This window comes from Danio rerio, chromosome 4, assembly GCF_052040795.2.
Source record: "Danio rerio strain M-AB ecotype USA chromosome 4, GRCz13ab, whole genome shotgun sequence".
In the NCBI taxonomy this organism is placed as follows: Eukaryota; Metazoa; Chordata; class Actinopteri; order Cypriniformes; family Danionidae; genus Danio; species Danio rerio.
In genome coordinates this window covers 36,923,059-36,947,395 of record NC_141024.2, presented here as the reverse complement: position 1 = coordinate 36,947,395, position 24,337 = coordinate 36,923,059, and the positions used below count along the sequence as shown (strand labels likewise).

Here is a 24,337-nt window from a genome sequence, read left to right as displayed (position 1 = left end):
TGGATGGGTTATCCTGCTTTGATTGCAATGGTTAATAATTACCTCTTTTCCTGGTTCAGATTACTCTCTGGAATAATAATAATAATAATTTTATTAGCTTATAGCTGTGAAATTAAAGACTGCCATGCATATTAGGTTACAAACACATGTCTAAATTTACTGAGAATGCAAAGGTTAATTACAGTTAACTCTTTTCTATCTGAATGTTAATGTTAAATATTTTAGACTTGATGGCATTTAAACAGTGACATTGGCTAAGTCACTAACCACAATAGTCCAGAAAGCATCCTCACTCTAGCATAGGAAAAATACACAGATAATTGAGTTGAAGTCATTTGTGTTAAAGGCAAATGCTGCAGTAAAACACTCTCTGTCTATGTGTGTGTGTCCTCAAGTGCAGAGGAACATAATTGTTTGGATGTTATGTAGAACAGAGAGATAAAGTTGAATGAAAGTGTTTGAATCTGATGGTTAAATAGCTGATGTAAGAATTTAGAAAGAAGTATTTATACTGCTGCAGCGAAAATGAACATTTTAATAAACAGAAATGCAGCGTCAACTTTAACAGCATTTTTAAGCAGTCAAGTCAACTCAAGTCAATATTATTATTGTGAATACTGACAAGTTGTAAAGAAACTTAGACTGTCTTTGAATGAAAATTTAGTAGTCCATATCCAAGCAAGAGTCTTGATTATATGTGGTAATAGAGTTGTTAAATCAGTCTGTTCTTGTTCAATTGGTAATGCTTTCAAACAGGTTTCACTGTCAAATGACAGGTATGAAAGATTTTCAAATAATCAAAAGTTTGAGCGAATAGCTAACCTGTGAGCATTTCTAATTGACCAGACAGTAAGAATCAAATGAATTTTATACAAGGTGTCTGCTTCTGATTATGTTGAATGGTTTAGTCAGAGTAAAGTAATATGGTGCAAATGACAAGTTGAAAAGATAATTATAAGGTTTAGTCTTATTTCTGTTAAAAGATGCTTGAGTTTGACAGACTCATGTTTGATCTTTGTTGAATTTGACAAAGATTTTGTTAAACCCCTAAAAAGTGGGAACAAAAGAAATGGATTCACAATCCCTCTTATTGCATGTTAATGAATTGGATTAATAGTTTGTAAAAACCATTACATCTTTCTTGGTCTCTAGGTAACAGGTTATATCTATATCTAGTCTCTTTGAGGTGACTGAGGGTCTGGCTCAATGTCAGGAGTGCAATAACAGTGTTTATTCATTTAGCCCGGCTTTCAGAGAGTGGATTTGATATTAGTTTGTTAACTGTGAAGGTGATTTTGGCTCATTTATGGCCAGGACAAGGGTGCTTGTACACTTCCTATCAATGATACAGAGGAATGTGTTGCATCCCTACAATCACATCATTATTTGAATGAAAAGATATTTTAAGTGGACTTGACTGACATGGAGTTCAGCAAGGTGATGATTAAACATGGTAATGGTGCTGAATAGGACTATTGTGCTGTTGGCATGTTTAATGTGTGTTAATGTAAAAATGCTTCATTATTCTAATTTGAAGTTACAGAACATGCTGATGAAGGTTTTGAGACTGGTGAAGATAAAGATGTTTTTGCAGGTCATGAATTTGAATCCTCTGTGGCTTAGGTCTAGTCGATGACCTTTTGTGTCTGATCATAGGAACTCTGAGTCTTAAAATTAGCCTGGATGTTTGGATTTATAGTTTGAACAAGTTGCATCAGAGGATGTATCGATGAAAGTATGTTGTTTACTTATGGAGGACTATTATAATGCGTTCACACCAGATTTGCCACGCCATTCGCGCAATTCTTGTCATTCGCGCCGCGCCATTCGCACGTATCGCGCTGCAGGATGTCTATTTTGCATTGACTTAACATGTAAATCACTCGCGCTTGACGTGCGTTCCGTGTCTGATGTGAACGCAGCATTAGGGCTTGCGCATTTGTGTTCATATTCTGGACTTTGGTCTGCTGTTTTGTTTCGTATGTTATCACTTCCGCTTGCAGGACCCTCAATCTTACTGATGATGAGAAACGTCTACTGACACTGACGAACTGTCTTTGAAGCCGGATGGCTTGATGAATACACAGACGAAGCCCATTGTGAGTAGAAGGTGGAAGAGCCCTTAGCTTGGGGACTGGAATTTTTAGGTTCCAGCATGTCCAAGAAAGGGCGAAGAAACCCTGTAACCTAAATAAGGGGGCATGAGTCATTACTTCCACATTCTTTATTGACCCCACTGGTTGACCCGAAGCGGATTCTTCCACTTTCAGCCAAAAACAGGGGTATGAAGGAGTCGGATTTCTACCTTCAAATCCATCTCAACTTGAATCGACGTTTATCCTTTTTTCAACATCCTGTTTCACATTACTTTTATTAGATATAATTATTTGATTATTTGAATTAGTCTTTAACTTTTAAATTGACCTGAACCAATGAATAACTAAAACACTGCTTTATGTAAAAATGTTCAGTGTCTGTGCTCCTCTCCTTGCCTGTCTATTTTAACTGTTTTCAGGAGACACACAAAAACCAGGTCATAGGTCAGCGAGATCTCTCTCTCCCTCTGAATGGAATTGCTGATGTAGAGGAGAGAAAAAACACCTTTTCTATTTGTTATGATATTGTCTACAGTACTTTAGCTGTTTTTGATTGTTCTGTTTTGATTGTTAATTCTTATTAAAGTACTTCCTTTTGTATGTAGATAGCCTCTTGTGTAGTAAGGATATTGTAGCCGAATGTTGATGGAACCAGTCTTGATTCAGTTTGATAAAACAGCTGAACGTACAAAAAAACAACCTTGAGTTTCCACAACTGATTGTCTCTAGCGTCTATTGTGTCCTTGGTTTAACTTGTACAGGTCAGAGATCAGCTCTTAATAACTTAGGGTTGGCCTGACCCCCAGGAACCATGTCGCCATCCATATCTGGAGCTAGATACAATACTTCATTGACGCAAGCATTTAGAATTGTCTATTTTTGCTGTAACCAATGAGAACTGTTTACCTGGATCCCACATTTTCTGGACTTGTGTAAAGAGTATAATTTCTGCATTGTTGTACTGTAAGTCAGAGCGGCCTAGGAACTCATTGCGAGTGTTAAAGCTGGCTTCTGCTGATGAAACTGCAAACTATCTTAAGTAAACTTCATTTATTTATTTGAATCTCTGATTCCAGTTCTTCTTCATCAGACAGACTGGTCATTCTTTGGGTTAAACTGTATTCCATCCCTACAGTAGTAAACTAGAAAGAATCTTGAACCTAAATGTAAAGAAACTTTATTAATAAAAGATGCAACACAGGACAAATGAATGGGCTTTTTAAACTTTAGGCCCTGGTATACTGAACACTAATCGTCCTGGAGCTCCACCCTCTTTAATGTGTGGTGTCTTCCCAGTGATTTGTTTCTCATTCAGGGAGTCAGACAGAGAACATCATACAAAACAATACTAGCTACATGCATACACTAGAGAGTAGAGTACAACCTGTACAATCACTTGCAAAGAGATTTTAAGCCGCAGAGGTGCTGTTCGCTAGATATTAATAAAACTGTTCTTCACTCAGCCACCATTATTGTGTTTACATTAAACGCGACACATTTACAACCCCACATACTGCATTTTGAAAGTGTTGGAAAACAGTATGCCGTCACTCAGCCTTTTCAAACATTATTCAGACATGAAACATCCTGTGCACATGAGAAAATGTTTTGCTGCATTCATGTCATGTGTGCAACTTTTTGTCCATGTGTTTTTTAAGCTGCGCCGAATAAGCGAAACTCTGTAGACACTGATTAGGTCTGTACGGTTTCTCTCCAGAGTAAATCATCTTTTGTGTTGTCAGATTATTAACTGGTTAAACCTCTTGTCACAGTGTGAATCGTCTGGTTCTCCAGTTGAATTATTACAGCGCTGAAGCGGCGCCACCTGATGACGTCACATGCCACGCCAAAATAAAAGTCTTTTTTTTAGCTTTTTTTGCCACATACTGTTGCAGTCATGACTTTTTGGTACATTTCTCCCATGGTTTTCACTTTACACTATATCTGCTCTCTCACACACAAACCTTAAATCTAAATATTTTCTTAACTTTTTAAATCCACTTTATGATGATTTGTATATGTCTACAACACATTACTTTCCTAATAATATCTGAGTCCAAATATCATTCTCATAATTATGACCTCTTTTCTATTTCTACATCTTCATAGGCCTACATGAATTGTTGTCTCTTATTATCTGTGTTCAACGTTTCCTGCCATTGTTTAGCAATATCTTCAGTAGTAATATTTAATTTACCTTTACTTACAGAAGCAATAAAGGGGTAGTTCACATAAATATCACATTTCTGTCATTTACTCATCCTTGAGCCAAACCTGTTTGAGTTTCTTCTGCTGAATGCAAATTAAGAGAATACAGAGGCAAAAACAGCCACTATATGCTTCAACAGTTCCTACTTTGGACATGGCTGTTTTTTTCCACATTTTCTTGCACACAAAATGTTCTTGGAACTCGATTACAATTGAACCACTAAAGTCAAATGTCACATGTTTTGACATAGTTTTTGGTTCCTTTTCTGGACTTTGAGCATCTCGGGACTCTTGCTGTCTATGACAGATGAAGGAGCTCTGAAGATGAGCAAAGTTGTCAGGGGATTGAAACAAAAGGTAGAAGGACAATCGTTCTCGAGTGCCTAGTGTACAATATAACACATGCCTTCCACCAGTGCTGATCTACAGCCACATCGAACTTGAAAAAAAAAAATTCATTTATTTTTTTTATTGCAATAACAACAGGCCATTACAACAAACAGAAATACAAAAACAGATAGAAGGCCTCATCGCACTGCTCCTCGTGTGATATATTACTCATATATATTTATTCATTTTCTTTAAAGCTCAGTCCCTTTATTAATCTGGGGTCACCATAGTGGAAAGAAACACCAACTTATCCAGCACATGCTTTACGCAGCAGATGCCCTTCCAGCTGCAACCCATTACTGGGAAACATACACACTCATTCACACACACCGCATGCATACCACATCTATGGACTTTGGGGAAACCAGAGCACCTGGAGGAAATCTTACACAAACACGGGGAGTACATGCAAACTCCACACACAAATGCCAACTGACGCAGCTGAGGCTCAAACCAGCGACCTTCTTGCTGTCAAGTAAACATGCTACCCACTGCACCACTGTGATGCCTCACATGTGTAATTATATAAAGTATTAAACTGGTATTGGTGAAGAACTATGCTTACTAAAAGGCACCATTCAGATGTACTGATTGTAAAGATCTGGGCAATCAAGCATGTGTTGTTATAGACACCTATGATTATTTGTCCTAAGACAGAGGTTCTCAGACGTTTTTCATCAAGTACCACCTCAGAAAAAAATGGCTTCTCCAAGTACCACCAAAATGAGCAGTATTGAAATACAGTAGCCTAGTAGGCCTAGTAAAGCAGCTACAACTCTGCACAGTTAAAAAACGTGGCAGATTACCTCAGAAATATAGGCTATATATAATATAGGCATATTATATACATCATTTTTGCTAAATTTTGAAATGTGTGTAGCATGTACATGACATATTTCATTCCTCTGTGTACCACTAGAAGGAAGCCTGCGTACCACTAGTGGTACACGTATCACAGTTTGAGAACCACTGTCCTAAGAGATGTAAGGCAGGTCTTGTTCATGTAATTTGCTTTAGGCTATCAAATTGGTATTGGCATTAACAGCTATACCTGTTAACAGGTTTCTTATATGTAAAACGACCCTATTCAATTAAATATCAGGCAGCTATTACTAAAGATGACCGCACACAATGATGAGCCATTTATTTAAATGAATATGTGACACAGATATTTAAATGTCATTGTTCCAAACAAGTTACAGGAGTAAGTGCAGTTGTTGTTTTATGTGATGTTCACCACTGTAATTACACCATAGTGAAAAAAGAAGTCTGAGAAATGCTGTAGTTGGTGTAGGTGGAGCAGATAAATCACATTTAAAGTTCTGCATTGTAGTTATGAAAGTGAACTCCTGTCATTGCATTACCCTGTATATGCTGCCTATACAACAAATTAACTTGTAATGTAATTATTTTCTGATTATAAATATTTAGATGCATCACATATTTAAAAAAAAATGGACAGTATGTGATAGCTTTACTGTGTTAAAAAAGGTTTTGTGACAGGGTATCACATGCTTTTGTGAATGTCTATGCATATGTATGCACAAACACAAATATTAAATAGAGGGAAAAACATCTTTGTTACCTATCAGGTGAATAAGAGGCTTTCGAGAAAGCTGAGCTGCTCACACATGTTCTGTTCAACTAAAAGACGAAGAAAAGAAAACTAAATTGGCACAGAAACAAGTTACATTTTGATTGTTAAAATCTATAGACACTTTTAAAAGAAATAATTGACATGTTAAGAGTCTTACAGAAGCCAGTAATACACAGCATGTGCTTTAAGAGAAATAAAGGACTCTAAACTCACACAAAACTCTGAGAAGCTTCTAAAAAAAACAACACACAACTCTTGCATTACCTTTTAACCAGGCTTGGGAAAGATAAATTGAAATGTGTTTCAAATCAAAGTACCTCAACATAAATGTATCAACATTAACTACAAAATGCAGCAGCCAAAATAAAAACGCTTCAATCAATAGTATTATAAAACAACAGCAACAAAACAAATAGTGATGGCTAAAGTCAACTCATTTTCCCAATACATCATTATTTCTATGTAAAACTATGACTTGTAAAGCTGCTGGACTTCCCATCCCCCACTGTATGTGTCTTGAGTCTTCACTGCTCATTTGCGTCTTTATACCAGAATTAAAGGGGGCCAATTGAGTCTTATCCAATCACATTCCAGATCCAGTAGCTCAGCAGGGTGATATCTTTATATTCTGAGTTCCTAAGAGAATCTTCATTGGCTTATTTCGCCAAGTAAAGAGAACAACTTTGGAGGACAAACTACTATTGTAGATTCCTACATTGGGATTATTACCAACAACAACCTACAAAGAAAAACCCACTGAGGCCATTTTTTCATCCCACTTCTTCATTGAAGACTGAAAAGGTGAGTTGCACATTCTGAATTTACACTCAAATAATATCTGAATGATAACATTATAAAATGTAAAATCTAAACATGCGTGGATGTCACATGATGTTCAACGCTGTCTTAAGTTCTTCAGTCATTTTTAAAAGCTTCTTTTTTGTTCATGGGAACTTTTTTGTTTATTTGGTTATAAATATTGTTTTTATCCTGACAAATGGACTGTAGCCCAAATAAGCTACAACATATTATATAGGTTGGAACCTGGCTGGCAATTTTGGAGAATTTGATGTTTTCCCATTCAAACATACAAAGAGGTGGTAACACCAGTGAATGCAAGTGAATGTGGATTAAAGCTATGGATGAAGAAATGCAATCGTTTAAAGAAAATGCAACCACTTACCAACCTACCTGAAGGCAAAGATCTAGTGGTTGTAAATAGATTTATTCAATTGACATAAATAGTGATGGTCTTACAAATACAAAACAGAAAGCAGATAAAGTAAAAAGTGGAAAACAAGGGAGAAATGTATCAATAAGTCATGACTAAGAGTAAGTGAGGGAAAAAGCTTTAAAAAAGACTTTTATTTTGGCGTGGTGGTGTGACATCATAAGGCTGCGCCACTCCAGTACTATGATTCAACTGGAGAAAGGTTTGTTTTAAAGCTTTTACACAGATGTAAACCGACTGGTTTAAATTTCAGGTTGTTCCTTTCATGCTAAATGTACCTGCTGTTGAAAATATTATTTTAACCCTTTATACAACGAAGTACTATTTTACTCACAGTAAGGTCTATTGTTTGAATAAGATAGGATAAACTTTATTTGTCCACAAGAGTAAATTCTTGTCTCCTGCAAAAGAGTGCTACAACGTTGCTGTAAGCAGACATTAAAATAAATAAAACAAACAAAATAATTAACATTTGTTAAAGTTTGAATAAAGCAACAGTAAAGAGTGTAATAAGTGTTTTAATGAAGGTTTAATTTATTAAATAGCATAATGTAATTGTATTCGAAGTAAACATCACTATATATAAGAAATGAAGTACTGGTCTTAATCTTCTCTTTTGTGGCTATTGTTTTTTGCTCAGACTTACCTGATTTATTTTTGTTAATCACTCTTATATAAAGAAACTGTTGAAGCAAGTGCTGAAGTGAAGTTATTTTGTTTTTGTTAATTGTTTTATTCATTTTAAACAGGACATTTTTATTGTTTTGTTAATTTTAAACAGGATAAAGTGTCCAAACACAGAGAAAAACTCCTGCTGAAGCGACTGATCTCCACACTGTTATAAAGATGGTGTTTATTAAAGAGGAGACTGAAGATGTGAAGATTGAAGAAACATTCACAGTCAAACAGGAAGATCTGCAGGAACAAACAGGTTGGTTTTCATTCTCAAAATCCATCTTGAAGCCCTGAGTGTGCTGCCTAGTTCTCCTAAATGCACATAAGCACTCAATGAAAAGACAGGAATGAGTTTCTTTCATCACTTGTTTTCATGTCTTTTGTCATTATTTTATGTATTATTAGTCTCCCATTTTCTCTACCTTCTTAAGTTTATTGCTTTTCTTGTTCTCTTACTGTTTGTAAAGCGTCCTTGGGCACTGGCGCTATATAAAGTAAATAAAAACAAAAAATTAAAAAGTTTAACTGAGCTGAAGATATTTGACCTACAGTATTCTCATAGAAGATATCTGCTATTACAGTGATAGTGTTGGCTTAGTACTTTCCATTTGCATATGACACGTTGATCACAATTCCCTTTTTCATCAATTTCTTTATGGGTTTAAACTTGTTTTTAGTAGTTGTTACTAGTTCTCACAGATATGATCTATGTAATACCCGCAGGGTCTTAAAATGTCCTAAATTCAAAAACCTAAAATTTGAGGCCTTAAGAAGTCTTAAATTTACGGAAATACTGTGTTGTAGGTCTTAAATCTTTTTAAACAAGTCTTTATTTTCCTTTGTTCATGTTTTGTTACCCAACCTGGCCAAAACCCACACAATCACCAACAATCCATCTCAATAAAACTTTAAACTTTTCATTCAAAAAGATCATTTTAACTCTATTTATCATAATAGTTTAATTATTTTTGTGCTTCATTTGTTCAAACGTGCTCCATGTATTTACTGCTGAGGACATCGACCTGGACAGATTGTTGTGCATAGATTTAGTTTATTATAGTTTTCAAAACTTTTATTCATTTGTTTTTTATTTTAAAGAAAGTTTATTTTGGAAAAAAGTGTGTGGATCCTAGTCGAGCTCTCTTGTTTTTACACAATATTTAAGATTTTTTGCTAAGAAATATCTAAAATATTTTAACATTATTATTTATTTTTATTTAGGTCTAACTAATTGCACATTGTGATTGACTATGGGATAAAAGGGTGGAGTTAGAGAATTATGCCACACACTGAGGAAGGCTTCGTGCCGAAACGTCTGTTTGTCCGTTATCACCCGTACAATGTAAGAAAAAGTAAAAATAAAAACAGTACGAAGCAATTGAGTGCGAATCATTACCTTCTTTTGAATAATAGCAACGATAAGATTAACGCACCAAACCAAATATGTAACTAAAAAAAACACACAAGCGTGCAGGACAAACTTCAGTAACTCTAAACATGTATTTCCATTTAAAGCCACAGGCACAAAAAGAGCTTGGTTTTCCTCTGACCCCTAAATTAAATATTCTACAAGGTGTATGATCTGATTTTGAGCTGAAACCTCAGACACATTCTGGGAACACCATAGACTTATTTTACATCTTGTAAAAAATGGGTAATTGTAGGAACCATTTAAAGGAATAGTTGATGTAGAAATGAAAATAGCCTCACCATTTACTCTTCCTTGAGTGGTTTTAAACCTTTATGAGTTTCTTAATCCTGTTGAACACAAATAAGATATTAAAAAAAAGAAAGAAAAAAAAACACTGGCTTACTGTGTTCCACAATAAAGGAAATGTTTAAAACTACCTTAATGGAGAGTAAATGGTAAGGTTATTTTCATTTGTGGGTGAAACATCCATTTCTTGCTTATCGCTTTGAGCCTTCATACTAAAGTTAACTCTTTTTTTTTTTTTTTTTAGATCTGATGGTGCTGAAAGAAGAGACTCATGGACAGAATGAAGTAGATGAGAAACAGCAGTTTGAGAAACCCCAAGAAATAATGACTGATGAAAAACCCACACTGACTAAAAAGACTTCATCACACGGAAGACCTCGGAAATCCAAATCTGGGTGTAATTTCAGCTGTAAACAGTGTAGAAACAGTTTCAGTCAGAAGTCAAAGCTTGATGTTCACATGAGAGTTCACAGTAGGGAGCAACCTTACACCTGCGAACAGTGTGGAAAGAGTTTTGGTCAAATACAAGGCTTTAAAGCCCACATGAGAATTCACACTGGAGAGAGGAAGTTCACATGCCAAGAATGTGGAAAAAGCTTCCGTCATGCAAGAAACCTGGCAGCGCACATGAGAACTCACACTGGAGAGAGGAAGTTCACATGCCAAAAGTGTGGAAAAAGCTTTTATCATGCTGGACACTTTGCAGCACACATGAGAATTCACACTGGGGAGAAGCCTTTCAGCTGTAAACAGTGTGGAAAGAGTTTCTGTCAAAAGCCAAACCTTGATGTTCACATGAGGGTTCACACAGGGGAGAAACCTTACACCTGCGAACAGTGTGGAAAGAGTTTTAGTCAAATACAAAACTTTAAAATCCACATGAGAATTCACACTGGAGAGAGGCCATACACATGTCAACAGTGTGGAAAAAGCTTTTATCATGCTGGACACTTTGCAGAACACATGAGAACTCATACTGGAGAGAAGTCTTTCAGCTGTAAACAGTGTGGAAAGAGTTTCAGTAAAAAGCCGAACCTGATTGCTCACATGAGAGCTCACACTAGGGAGAAACCTTACACCTGCGAACAGTGTGGAAAGAGTTTAGGTAAAAAACAAGACCTTTACATCCACATGAGGATTCACACTGGAGAGAAACCTTACACATGCACAGAGTGTGGTAGAAGTTTTCCACATAAAAACACACTCAAACACCACATGAGGATTCACACTGGAGAGAAACCTTACACATGCACAGAGTGTGGTAAAAGTTTTGCACTTAAAAGCACACTCAAACACCACATGAGAACTCACACTGGAGAGAAGCCCTTTACATGTGCTCAGTGTGGAAAGAGTTTCACAACCAAAACTAGCCTCAAGAACCACATGAATGGTCATACTGGAACCATATTGTTTACATGTGATCAGTGTGGAAAGAGTCTCACACGCAAAGACTCCATTAAGCAACACATGGAGACTCACTCAGGAAAGGATCGTTTTAAATGCAGTGAATGTGGAAAGGGCTTTAAGTGTAAAAGAAGCCTCAGCGCTCACCTAAAGCTTCACAATGGGGAGTAGAGTCCTCAACATTAAGGCCTTGTCCACACAAACACAGGTATATTCAAAACGGCAGCTTTTTCACGTAGTTTGGCTGTTCATTCAAGTGAAGTTTATTTATAAACTACTTTCAAGAGGATCACATGCTTATGATTGTCCTCTTAACTCAGTTATCTTCGTCTTGAAGAATCCCCCTCCCACCCTTACTCCCCCTCCTTTCTAGATTGAGCAACACGGCAGCCAATGATTAGCCAGTGGTTAGCACTGTTGCCTCACAGTAAGAATGTTAGAGTTTGCTCATTCTCCCTGTGCTCGCGTGGGTTTCCCCTGGGTTCCCTGGTTTTCTCCCACAGTCCAAAAATACACAACCTAAGTAAACTGGACATTAAATTGGCACCATAGTCGAGCTCTTAGTAAGCCTTATATCTCCCTTTAGCCGACCCTATATCTGTCATTAGAATAGAAAGAAGCCTGAGGAGTTCATCAAGATCTACCTGAGCTCACACTCCCCTCTCGTCCTGCTAACGGGAGGGAGCTTAGGGCTCGAGGATCTTTTGAGCTTAGGTCTCTTCCGGGATAGCATGCCAAACAAGTGTGAACTCTTGAATACATATTAAGTTACTGATAATAAAACCCTTTGAACACCTGAAAATTTAACCTCAACTGAAGAGGGCTGAAGATTTTGCCAGCTGTTTTGTAGTGTAGATCAGGGGTCACAGCCCAGTACCAGGTTGTGAGAGTTGCTATCGGGCTGCAAGAAGGCACAATAATTCTGTATGTTGATCGATTGTATTGGCTTGTTTCATATGCAACCAATTGACCTACAGGAACTCAAGAGATGTGACCCAACCAAAGCAGTTGGGTAATCTCCAGGGGGGTTTCATCCTTTGTTATAAATTAGAGTCTCACAGACTGTATTTTGGTTTAAGTTACTTGAAGACAGACAAGTTAACATCACTGCTGATGAACTGCACAATTAATTCTCTTCAATAAAGTCTTCTGCCCGTAAGAACTTTGGTCAGCTTACTTATTTGATGTATTAGAGTCATCTATACATTTGCGAGCCACCAAAGAACGCTTAAGCCAAATACAGCAAAATCTGACAATGTGCTTCAACTTATTATGAACTAACAACCATATTTGTGCAGGGTTCCACACAATTCTTTCATGTTGTCACAACACAAATTAAGTTAACTTAACACTTTTAACAAATTTATGTGGATTAAATATTAAGGCCCGATCCCAATTCTATTTTTGAACCCCTACCCCTTACAACTGAGGGTTAAGTTGAAGGGCTTCAAATTTTACCCCTAAGAATTGGGACAGCACTACAGTACCTGCACACGTCATCATATGTCCTCGCGATTTCTAGCTTCATATGAGATCAGACGATCGCGACTGCTGTACTTATTTCAGTTGTTATTTTTGGGTATTTATCTTCAGGAAATCACTGAAGGTATATGTTATCATAATGATCTAATGCGGCAATAGGATCGTAACAGTACTGTGCATTTAACACAGTGGTCATACTCATCAATGTAAACACACAACAGCATTAACATTATAGCAGACACTGTAAAAAGCTCATTGACAGCTACTAGACTTTTCTGACAGGGTATTCCAGTGTCATCGAGTGTCAGAAATTTGTGGAACTACTGTACAGGAGTTATGATTAGGGATTAGAGCCGCACAATTAATGGTAAAAAGATTGCGATCTCGATTCTACCCCCTTGACGATCTTAATCCAACATTTCTATGATTCTGTCAATCAAATTTTCAAGTTAATGAGAGAAGAAAAGGCGGCCGCACAAGTTTTTTCATTGTTTCACATTCGTTGCTCAGTGACATAGACACCTCCAAATGATGTTGAAAGAGTCACATACTGTATTTATAAGGTATAATTCACCTGAAAATGTCATTTTTGTCTTCATATAATGATGTATTCGCGGCCTGGAAATCACATGTAACGTGAGCTGCTGACCGTGAGAGCACGCTCTACATAATGATAGACGCGCGCGCATCTACTTTAGTGAACAGAACTTGCAAATGTTGAAGTAGCAGGTAGTACAGTTGTACATAATATTCAGTTTGTGGCACAAAGTGAACATTTGGGAGCCGCGCACGAAGTATGAACGAGCACTTAGAAGTCAAAATGAAACCGAAAGTGTGCACTTCATTTAAATGATCATATCTCATTTTAGAGTTATGATTACGACAAGCATTTGATATGATTTTTTCTTTCATAGCGAACAGGGTTGTGCATGAAAATAAATGTTTACAGTGTCAGTTAGCCTATTGTGGAATATAATCTGATAATGACAAATGTCTGATGTTACTAGTGAATAAAACTGTCAAATAATGTCGTCAATGACAGATAGCAAGCATAATCAAATCAAATAGAACACAAGTGACACAAACAACAGAGATAGGTTCCACGTGCAGGTTTAATCAGTGGTCAGGCAAGCAATGGTCAATACAGGTGCAAACAGACATACAAGGGAAGTCCAGAATTGTAGTCAAAGGATCAGGCGAGTGGTCAGAAGGCAGGCGGGCTAACAAGGCTTGGGTCAAAACACAGGAAAACAAGACTAGGAAACACATTGTAGTGTTACTTTACAGTTAACAAGACTCGGCAATGTGAATGAGTGAGTGTGTTGCTTAAATAGTGTGGGCAATAGCCGCGTTTCCACTATCGCGCCTAAAGCGAGCGAGCCAGGGCGAGCCAAGGCCAGTGGCATTTCCACTGTCACTTCCGGGGCCTAATCGGGCCAAAGCGGGGCTTTCTTGGGGCCAGCGGCCGGCCTTTTTCGGCCCGCCGAATACCTTGGGCCAAGGAGGGCCAGCCGGGGCTTCGGGGCGGAGTGAAAGGAGAGGCGGGCACCGTTTTCCGATCGATAAATAAGGGAAAGAAAACATCTGGAACAAATTATAGGCTGGGTCTTTTTTTTTTTTTTTGCATATGATCGCTCTTATGTTTTTTTTTTTAAATGTAAGGCTGTTGCATAAAATGATCTTTCTTTGCTGCATCTTTGATGTTTCAATAACGCATAATAACCTTTACACAGCTGGCAGTAAAGGTTTTTAAGAGGTTTTGTCAAGTTTACTAAGTGTGTTTTTGCGCGTTTAGATGCCTGTGTATATGTGTGAGACAGAGGAAGAGCGCTCCATTCATAGCTCTGTTGATGCCCCGAGCTGCTTTTTTCTTTTCTTTTGATTGTTTTAATTTATTTTGGAGATAATACACTATTAAAACGTAAATGAATAATAGTAATAGGTAAAACGAAAATGGCCAGATAAACCGCAGTATAGACAAAGCTGCTCCCTCATGCGGCGGTCTCTCTCCGTGGGGGAAAGCCGAGTTCTGCCTAATTGCATAGGTTTTGCACTGAATTGAGATACCTGTGATGTGGGGGTAGGTGCTGGAGTGGGAACCCCGAAGGAGGGCTTGGGGTGGTTAAAATATCTCTCCCTCAGTCGATTGTCCAAACGGATGGCTTGCTCCATGAGGTTCTCGAGATCCAGAGATGGTTCCCGGGTAGCCTGTTCATCCTGGATTGTCTCAGATAACCCATTTTGAAAACAGACCATGAGGGCTTCATTGTTCCAACCACTTCCAGCTGCCATTGTTCTAAATTTTATGGCATATTCTGCCACACTGCCAGTATCTTGTCGTAGCGTTAGGAGTCTTTTTGAGGCTTGCCGACCACTGATGGGGTGATCGAACACCCGTTTGAATTCTTGTTCAAACGCCTTGTAACTTGAACAGAAGGGTGCCTTCGCCTTCCAGACCGCAGTGGCCCAGGAGAGGGCCTTACCAGATAACAGGGTGATGACATATGCAGTACGAGCACGGTCTGAGGGGAAAGATGAAGGCTGCAGTTCAAAAAAGTTAGCTAAAAATGTTAGAAAGCCATCACAAGCACTGGGGTCACCTGAGAAATGTTGTGGTGGTGGTAGGCGAGGTTCCATCATAGGGGAGATTACTCGGGACTCTGGCAGAGGTATTGAAGCAGCAGCAGGAGCTGGGGTTGAATCAACATGGACCTTGTCAAAGAGTTGACAAACAGAAGCCATAAGATCTGCAAGTAACTGAGAGTGTTGAACCATTAAAGTTTCTTGTTGGGCAAAGGCATCCTCATGGCGTTGAATTGTGGACTCATACTGAGCCACAGTGGCTAGAAGCTCCTGGGAACCTCGAGTCTCTGGGTTCATGTTAGGCTCGGTTATTCTGTCAGGCTCAGGGATCAAACCCAGGTTCCTGCCGTGTGAGTGTGGACTCCTTACCACTAAGCCACTGGTAGTTGAAGAACCCAGCAATGAGACACTATCAGATTCCTTGAGGAGTTTTATTAGCAACAAAAAACAATCTTCAAATGGAAGATGAAAAACAGTTAACAAAAACAGGAAACTTCAGGTTTCAAAAGGTACATCAAGTCAGACAGGCAAAAACTTCTGAACAGAAAAATTCCAAAAAACTCCAAGGAATATTAGTTACAAGAGAACTAGCTTAAATAACAAGAAGGAAGAACTCACTGTAGGCGACAGGCATGGGTCAACAATAACCGAGCAAAGAACAGAGGAAAAAAAGGGTTACTTTTATACAAACAACTAAACAAGGAACATGTAAAACTGATCTCTGTGATTACAGGTAACCAGAAAAAGAAAAGTTGAAATGGCTACATCTAGTGGCGAATAAAAAACATTACATGAAAAATTAACCAAAAACCCTGACAGGGCCCCCCCTTCTAGGAACGGCTCCTGACGTTCTTGCCGAGTGATTTCATCTTAAGAGCGTGAAAGTCTCGAATGAGTCTCGGATCTAAAATGTCCTTGGCAAGGACCCAGGAATGCTCCTCAGGGCCATAGCCTTCCCAGTCCACGAGATACTGTCGAGTTTTGCGTACTTTACGGGTGTCCAGTATCCGGCGGACTGTAAAGACTGCTTGGCCTCCAACAAAACGAGGAGGGGGAGGTTTACCTGTCACAAAGAAAGGAGAAGACAAAACTGGTTTTAGTAAAGACACATGGAAGGTAGGGTTTATCTTTAAAGATTTTGGCAAGTATAATTTGTAGGTGACTGGGTTTACTTTCCTGGCGATCTTGAATGGACCAATAAACTTCTGGGATAGTTTCCTGGAGTCAACCCGTAGGGGAATGTTCCTGGTGGAAAGCCAGACTCTTTGGTCCGGACGCACGCTTGTGGTCAGTAAGAACTTGGAATGGGTGTTTCGCCCCCTCGAGCCAGTGTCTCTATTCCCCGAGAGCCAGTTTCACGGCTAACAACTCCCTATCTCCCACATGGTAATTTCTCTCAGTAGGGGTTAGACAGTGAGAGAGAAAAGCACATGGATGAAGCCTTTTATCTTCACCCCTTTGCGTTAGCACTGCTCCAATGCCCACCTCAGAGGCATCAGCCTCCACAGTGAAGGGTTCATCAGCATTGGGGATAAGAAGGATAGGTGCTGAAGTGAACCGCTTCTTAAGAATCTTGAATGCCTCTTCAGCTTCAGGTCCCCACCGAAACCCGATCATGTTCCCCTTGAATGCTGTCAAGTTTTCATTTGAGTAAATAATTGTGGATAATATGACATTATATACATTAAGGTGTCGTTAATGATAATTCATAACAGTAAATGAATCTTGCAGAGCATTTATTAATCCTAGTTAATGACTCCTAATGAATGAGAGTGATCAGACATTTTCTGAAGCATTATTAATCCACAGTTGTGCTTGTGAACATCAGTTAATGCACTGAGAGTCAACAAGAACTAAAAGAGAACAACTTTACTGTCATCAACTAACATGAACAGATCAATAAATACTGGAATAAATGTGTTTTTATTGTTCAGTTCAAGTCAAATCATGAAGAAGAAGAAGATCAGAAGAGCAGAAACAAACGTCACACTTCATTTCTCCTTTATTCATTGATCTGCTGGATTTCTCTACAGTGGATTCAAGATTTGACAGAGATTCAGACAGGATTCAGACATTTCCATGTTCATCATCACATTCTAATATCAGCAGTGGATTTGACATTGACTTTTATTATTTGTGCTCAAGATTAGAGAAAAAATATAAAGCTATATGCATGAATGACCTGTTCTTAATACATATCACCATCGTGAAATGATGAATACACCTCCTCTGCACCACCATCTCTCAGGATCTGCAGTGGGACATTCACATAGACTCTATCGTGAAGAAAGCCCAACAGAGACTGTACTTCCTTCATCAGCTGAGGAAGTTAAATCTGCCACAGGAGCTGCTCGTACAGTTCTACTCAGCTGTCATCCAATCCATCCTCTGCACTTCCATCACCGTCTGGTTCGGCTCAGCTGCCAAAAGTGACCTCCGTAGACTACAGCGAATAGTCTGGACTGCTGAACGAATCACTGGCACTACTTTTCCTACACTTCAAGTACTGTACTCTTCCAGAGTGAGTAAAAGGGCTTGTAAAATCACTCTGGACACCTCGCACCCAGCACACTACCTGTTGGAACTGTTACCGTCTGGTCGGCACTTTAAAGCACCAGGCACAAAAACAGCCAGACACAGAAAAAGTTTCTTTCCTCAGGCCATCTACCTCATGAACAGTTAAATATTACTCTGCTGTGCAGTAAATATGTGCAATACTTTCTCATATGCACTTGTACACAGCACCATATAACAATATACAATGCAATACTTTCTACATTTGCATTTGTACACATCACCGTATAACCTGTATATTTATAACAAATTTGTACATACAACTCAACACCTAGATTTCTGGACTAACTGCATCTCTGTTTAATGTTTATCATCTGTTTTTTTCTTTCTCATATGTATTTTGTGTTGTTACTTTATGCACACTGGAATCTTCTGTAACAAATTCCTTGTGCATGTGAAGCACACTTGGCAATAAAACTGATTCTGAAAGACACTTAAAAAAATGTAGCTTTTTTGTGCAATAATAAAGTAATTGCTGTGGCAATATAATAAAAAACTACATTTTAAATGAAGACTGCACACACACACACACCTGCAGAGGTTTCTGGGTAAATCTCTTGTCAGTCTTCAGCTCAGTTTCACTGATGATCCAGAATAAAACCCAAACCCAGGGCAGAGCGGCTCAGTGAATGTGGTCTGGACTGAGTGGATGAGGCTCATTGTGTCTTTATAGATGTTGTAGAAGATCAGAGTTCCTGCACTGTGATCCACAAACACTCCTATTCTCCTGCTGAGCGGCTTCACTGGGACATGAGTGTGTGTGTTATTGTGTCTGAATGTGAATCTGGAGGATAAGCAGAGCAAACTCCAGGACTGAGCATTACATCCAAACTCACACGCATCACCTCTCTTCCTCCTGATGCTCTTATATGACACTGATATAAACACACCATGATCTCCACTCCAGTCAATCTCCCAGTAACAGCGTCCACACACACTCTCTCTGCACAACACCTGAAACACAGGATCAAATCTGTCTGGATGATAAGGATAGCGCCGATCCTTCCTCATTATCCTCAGGTCCTCTCTCACATGCTTCACCTTTCTGTTCTCCTTAGACAGTTTGAGTTGAGTGTTTGCTGTGTTTGGATCCAGTGTGAGGAAACAGACATCTGAACACAAGAACACACACATTTATAACCACAGCTCTGTGTGTGTGTGTGTGTGTGTGAGAGAGAGAGAGCGTGTGTGTGTGTGTGTGTGTGAGAGAGAGAGAGCGTGTGTGTGTGTGTGTGTGTGTATGTGTGTGTGAGAAAGTGTGTGTGTGTTTGTATGAGAGAGAGAGAGAGCATGTGTATGTGTGTGTGTGTGTATGAGAGAGCGTGTGTGTGTGTGAATGTGAGAGAAAGCGTGTGTGTGTTTGTGTGTGAGAGAGAGAGAGAGAGCGTGTGTGCATGTGTGTGTGAGAAAGAGAGTATGTGTGTGAGAGAGCAAGTGTGTGTGTGTGTGTGTGTGTGTGTGTGTGTGAGAGAGAGAGAGCGCGCGTGTGTGTGTGAGAGCGCGTGTGTGTGTGAATGTGAGAGAGAGCGTGTGTGTGTGTGAGAGAGCGTGTGTTGTGTGTATGTGAGAGAGAGAGGGAGCGTATGTGTGTGTGTGTGTGTGTGTGTAGTCCTACATTTGCGTGGTCCTGCGGTAATCCTCATGTCTCCTACATGATCCAGACTGTAAACACACAGATACACATTCAATCAGTACACAAACATCAGCTTATAGCACACACACACACACACACACACACACACACACACACACACACACACACACACAGTCCTTTAGTCAGTACACAAACATCAGCTTATAACACACACACACACACACAGTCCTTTAGTCAGTACACAAACATCAGCTTATAGCACACACACACACACACACACACACACACACACAGTCCTTTAGTCAGTACACAAACATCAGCTTATAGCACACACACACACTAATTCTGCAGATTGAGTCCAATAAGACATGTGGATTGTGATTGGCTGATCAACAATAGATGATATCAGTGCATTAATCAGTGCACTCACAACATGAGTGTGTGTGGAGCTGTCACATCTTAGACAGAGATTGGTCAGGCAAGCAACGGTCAACTCAGGAGCAAACTGATGTATATGAGCAACCCAGGGTCATGGTAATGCTCACTATTGAAGCTGATAGTGGTGTATGTCGAATATAGGTGCAAATCACAAAAAAACAAATAAATATTGCTACCCACAAATCAGGTAATCAGCTAGACCTTATTTACACACGACACTGCTTCGCTGATCAAACAATAGTAACTCCACTACAAATATCGGATCATTTCCTTCTGTCTCTCAACATCCACATTACTCCTGAGCCGCCACACACTCCAACACTGGTTACCTTTCGCAGAAACCTATGATCTCTCTCACCCAATAGACTATCCACCATTGTTTCAGACTCTCTTCCTCCATCTTGCAAACTCTCTGCACTTGATTCGAACAGTGCCACTGATACACTCTGCTCCACACTAGCATCATGTCTAGACCAATTATGTCCTCTTGCATCCAGGCCAGCCCGTGCCAGTCCTCCTGCATCCTGGCTCTCGGATGCTCTCCGTGAGCATCGCTCAAAACTTCGAGCTGCAGAAAGAATTTGGCGGAAAACTAAAAATCCTGCACAGCTCTTAACATACCAAACTCTTCTGTCTTCTTTCTCAGCTGAGGTTACTTCGGCAAAGCAGACGTATTACCGTCTGAAAATCAACAATGCCACTAATCCTCGCATACTTTTTAAAACATTTTCCTCCCTCCTCTATCCTCCTCCTCCACCCGCATCCTCCACACTTACTACTGATGACTTTGCTACATTCTTCTGCACCAAAACTGCAAAAATCAGTGCTCAATTTGCTGCACCTACAACAAACACGCAAGGTACACCACCAACACCACACACACTCACCTCTTTTTCTCAGCTCTCTGAGTCTGAGGTGTCCAAACTGGTGCTATCTAGCCATGCAACCACCTGTCCACTCGATCCCATTCCCTCTCATCTCTTCCAAGCCATCTCTCCTGCAGTCATACCAACACTGACTCACATAATTAACACATCTCTTGACTCTGGTTTATTCCCCACTTCATTTAAGCAGGCTAGGGTAACCCCACTGCTAAAGAAACATAACCTGGACCATACGCTACTTGAAAACTACAGACCAGTATCCCTGCTTCCATTCATGGCCAAGATTCTGGAGAAAGTAGTGTTCAATCAAGTCCTGGACTTTCTTACTCAAAACAATCTCATGGACAACAAGCAATCCGGCTTTAAGAAAGGCCACTCAACTGAGACTGCCCTGCTCTCGGTCGTGGAGGATCTCAGACTGGCTAAAGCAGACTCTAAATCATCAGTCCTCATTTTGCTGGACTTGTCAGCTGCTTTTGACACTGTCAACCACCAGATCCTGCTATCTACGGTTGAGTCACTGGGCGTTGCGGGCACTGTTATACAATGGTTCAGATCTTACCTCTCTGACAGGTCATTCAGGGTGTCTTGGAGGGGAGAGGTGTCCAACCTACAGCATCTAAACACTGGGGTACCTCAAGGCTCTGTTCTTGGGCCACTTCTCTTCTCCATCTACACATCATCTCTAGGACCAGTCATCCAGAGACATGGATTCTCCTACCACTGCTATGCTGATGATACCCAGCTATACCTCTCTTTTCATCCTGATGATCCCTCGGTTCCAGCTCACATCTCAGCCTGCCTGTTGGATATTTCACACTGGATGAAAGATCATCATCTTCAGCTGAACCTCGCAAAAACGGAAATGCTTGTAGTTTCTGCCAACTCGACTCTACACCATAACTTTTCAATCTAGATGGACGGGGCAACCATTACTGCATCCAAAATGGTGAAAAGCCTTGGAGTAACGATTAATGACCAACTAAACTTCTCTGACCACATCTCTAGAACTGCTCGATCGTGCAGATTCACACTCTATAACATCAGAAAGATCCGACCCTTCTTATCTGAACATGCAGCTCAACTCCTTGTTCAAGCTCTTGTTCTCTCCAAACTGGATTACTGTAACTCTCTACTAGCTGGGCTTCTAGCTAACTCTATCAAGCCTCTTCAACTGCTCCAGAATGCAGCAGCACGAGTGGTCTTCAATGAACCTAAACGAGCACATGTCACTCCGCTGCTACTCCGTTTGCACTGGCTGCCAGTTGCTGCTCGCATCAAATTCAAAGCTCTGATGTTTGCCTACAAAGTGACTTCTGGCCTTGCTCCTTCTTATCTGCTCTCGCTTCTGCAGATCTATGTGCCCTCCAGAAACTTGCGTTCTGTGAATGAACGTCGCCTCGTGGATCAATCCCAAAGGGGGAAGAAATCACTTTCGCGAACGCTCACGCTCAATCTGCCCAGTTGGTGGAATGAACTCCCTAACTGCATCAGAACAGCAGAGTCACTCGCTACTTTCAAGAAACGACTAAAAACTCAACTATTTAGTCTCCACTACACTTCCTAATCTGTAATTGCCTCTCTGAATATCACACTAACTGTACAAAAAAAAAAAAATACTAATACTACTAATACTTCCCTTCTTAGACTTTACAGACCTGAAACTTGCTTATAGCACTTATTTATTGTTGCTCTTGGTTGTGTAAATTGCTTCCTTGTCCTCATTTGTAAGTCGCTTTGGATAAAAGCGTCTGCTAAATGACTAAATGTAAATGTAAATGCAAATAAAAATCTCTATCAGGAAAGAGTTAGAAGTATTCAGTGTTACGACAGTGACAGGATTTGTCAAGCTCACGTTTCCTCTTTAATATTAATTCACCATCAAGGACCACAGTACACCCATTGCTTGAGAAACTTTATTACGAGTTGTCTGAGAGAAGTAGGTAATAGTTATTAAGATTGAGAAGAGAAGTATGGATGAACGTTGAACCGGCTGATCAGGGAGTCTCGTCCGGGGATACTCAGAGTGGGGCCTTTGTCTCGTTGGTTAAAGTGGAACCTTTAGAAGACCCCCAAGAATTTTAAGAGCTGATGTGGGCTTAAACTTAACGAAGGTCGTTGAGGTTGTGTCGCATATATAAGTGATATGCTTCTGATGACCATCTGCCTAGAACTCTGATGGTTTCATCTGAGATGCCTGATATAGCTGCAGTAGTGGCTGCTCCGATCCAAAAAGAGTGTATGGAGTAGTGTTTTGGAGATATACCGGATTTGGGCACGGTTCGAATAGCATAGTGTGAGTACGCCCTGAGAGTGAGCAGGACAGTGGACTGAGGAAGCAGGGGGCATGGACAAAGTGGGAGAGTAGCCAACAAGGTAAGATCACCTGGAAAAACATCATGCAGGCAATCTTCCATCACATCGGATTCCTTATCCAGACTCATACCAAGTCCAGTCAACCTTCACATGTGGGGCAAGAATTAGACTCCAGCATGCCAATTATGCTCTGGTAGGAGATCATTACAACACCTATTGAGTGGCTGTCCACTGGAAGAAGGGCGCTACTGTTGGCGGCATGACCAAGTACTGAAGGCGGTGGCAGAAAGCATTTGCAATGCCATAATTTCTGGTAGGTTCCATCTAGACTCCAAAAGGAGGACTGACTTTGTGAAAGCTGGGGAGGAACCCTGCCAACTGCAACGGACAAGGTCAGGCCTCCTCCACTGTTGCAAGTTGACCTGGGGAAGCAGTTAAATTTCCTACAGCACATAGTTACAACACTCCCACCAGACATAATTAGCATTTCTGAGGAAACAAGACAGCTGATTTTGCTTGAACTCAAAGAGCCCAGGGAAGAGCAGATGGAAGAGGTAAATGGAAGGCAAAGCTCAAAGTACTCAGAGCTAGTACAGAAGGAAAGGGGGCTGGAAGACCCAGTGTGAGCCTATAGAGGTGGGCTATAGAGGGTTTGCAGGGTGTTCACTCTGTCAATCTTCAACCAATTAGGCCTAGCAGTACCAAATAAGATGAAGACAGTTAAGTCTGTTTGCCAAGCTGCAGAGAAAGCCACAATGTGGCTATGGATAAAGAGGGCTGATCTGTGAGTTATGATACTGGGACGCAAGCTGTGGAGGTGATGATGGTGTAGATGATGGAGGAGGACGTGTAGATCAGAGAAGTATTGGATACAAGTAGAATTAAAGAGCCCATATTATACATGAAATAGGGTCATATCTTGGTTGTAAGTGTCTCCAACAACAGTCTAATATGCATGCAAGGACAAAAAACACTTTCATGGTCTTATAATCTGCATTTATTTTTACCTAATTATCCCAGCAACTCCTGTATGAATCGTCCAGTGATTCATTTGTTCCCAAACCCCTCCTTAGCGCGAAGCTAATCTGCGCTGATTGGACCGATGACAGTCTGTCGCGATTGGTCGACTGCCTTCAGTCAGAGAGTGA

At 40.0% G+C, this 24,337-nt stretch overlaps 3 protein-coding genes and 1 long non-coding RNA gene across 9 annotated transcripts in view; 3 read left to right on the top strand and 1 right to left on the bottom strand.

Annotated features, from left to right (window-relative positions):
* Positions 1–24,337, top strand: part of LOC148680292 (uncharacterized) — a 790,608-nt gene that overhangs the window by 339,576 nt on the left and 426,695 nt on the right. The window lies entirely within an intron of this gene.
* LOC141381693 (uncharacterized) overlaps positions 1–24,337 on the top strand; it is an 835,171-nt gene that overhangs the window by 753,881 nt on the left and 56,953 nt on the right. The gene's annotated exons all lie outside the window — the stretch shown is intronic.
* Positions 6,942–12,477, top strand: LOC100331054 (uncharacterized). Of its 3 annotated transcripts, XM_087248731.2 has the most exons (4): positions 7,671–7,724; positions 8,304–8,453; positions 10,159–11,086; positions 11,170–12,477. In XM_087248731.2, exons 2-4 carry the CDS (start codon positions 8,369–8,371, stop codon positions 11,177–11,179), a joined length of 1,023 nt encoding a protein of 340 aa, XP_087104857.1. In that variant the 5' UTR covers positions 7,671–7,724; positions 8,304–8,368; the 3' UTR covers positions 11,180–12,477. The 3 variants fall into 3 exon arrangements, with proteins under 3 accessions (XP_087104855.1, XP_087104857.1, XP_087104856.1); XM_087248729.1 differs by lacking the exon at positions 7,671–7,724 and adding an exon at positions 6,942–7,092 and having other exon boundaries at positions 10,159–12,477; XM_087248730.2 differs by having other exon boundaries at positions 10,159–12,477.
* The window catches only part of si:dkey-165e24.1, a 56,450-nt gene continuing 49,480 nt past the window's right edge, over positions 17,368–24,337 (bottom strand). For 3 of the 4 annotated variants that reach the window (XM_087245699.1, XM_088649643.1, XM_087245700.1), the window contains 2 exons: positions 19,573–19,619; positions 17,368–19,069 (listed from right to left, as the gene is read on the bottom strand). In XM_087245699.1, coding sequence (XP_087101825.1) covers positions 18,525–19,069; positions 19,573–19,619 — 592 coding nt within the window. In that variant the 3' untranslated portion in view covers positions 17,368–18,524. The remainder of the gene's footprint in view (positions 19,070–19,572; positions 19,620–24,337) is intronic. The other variant, NM_001444692.1, reaches the window with a different exon arrangement.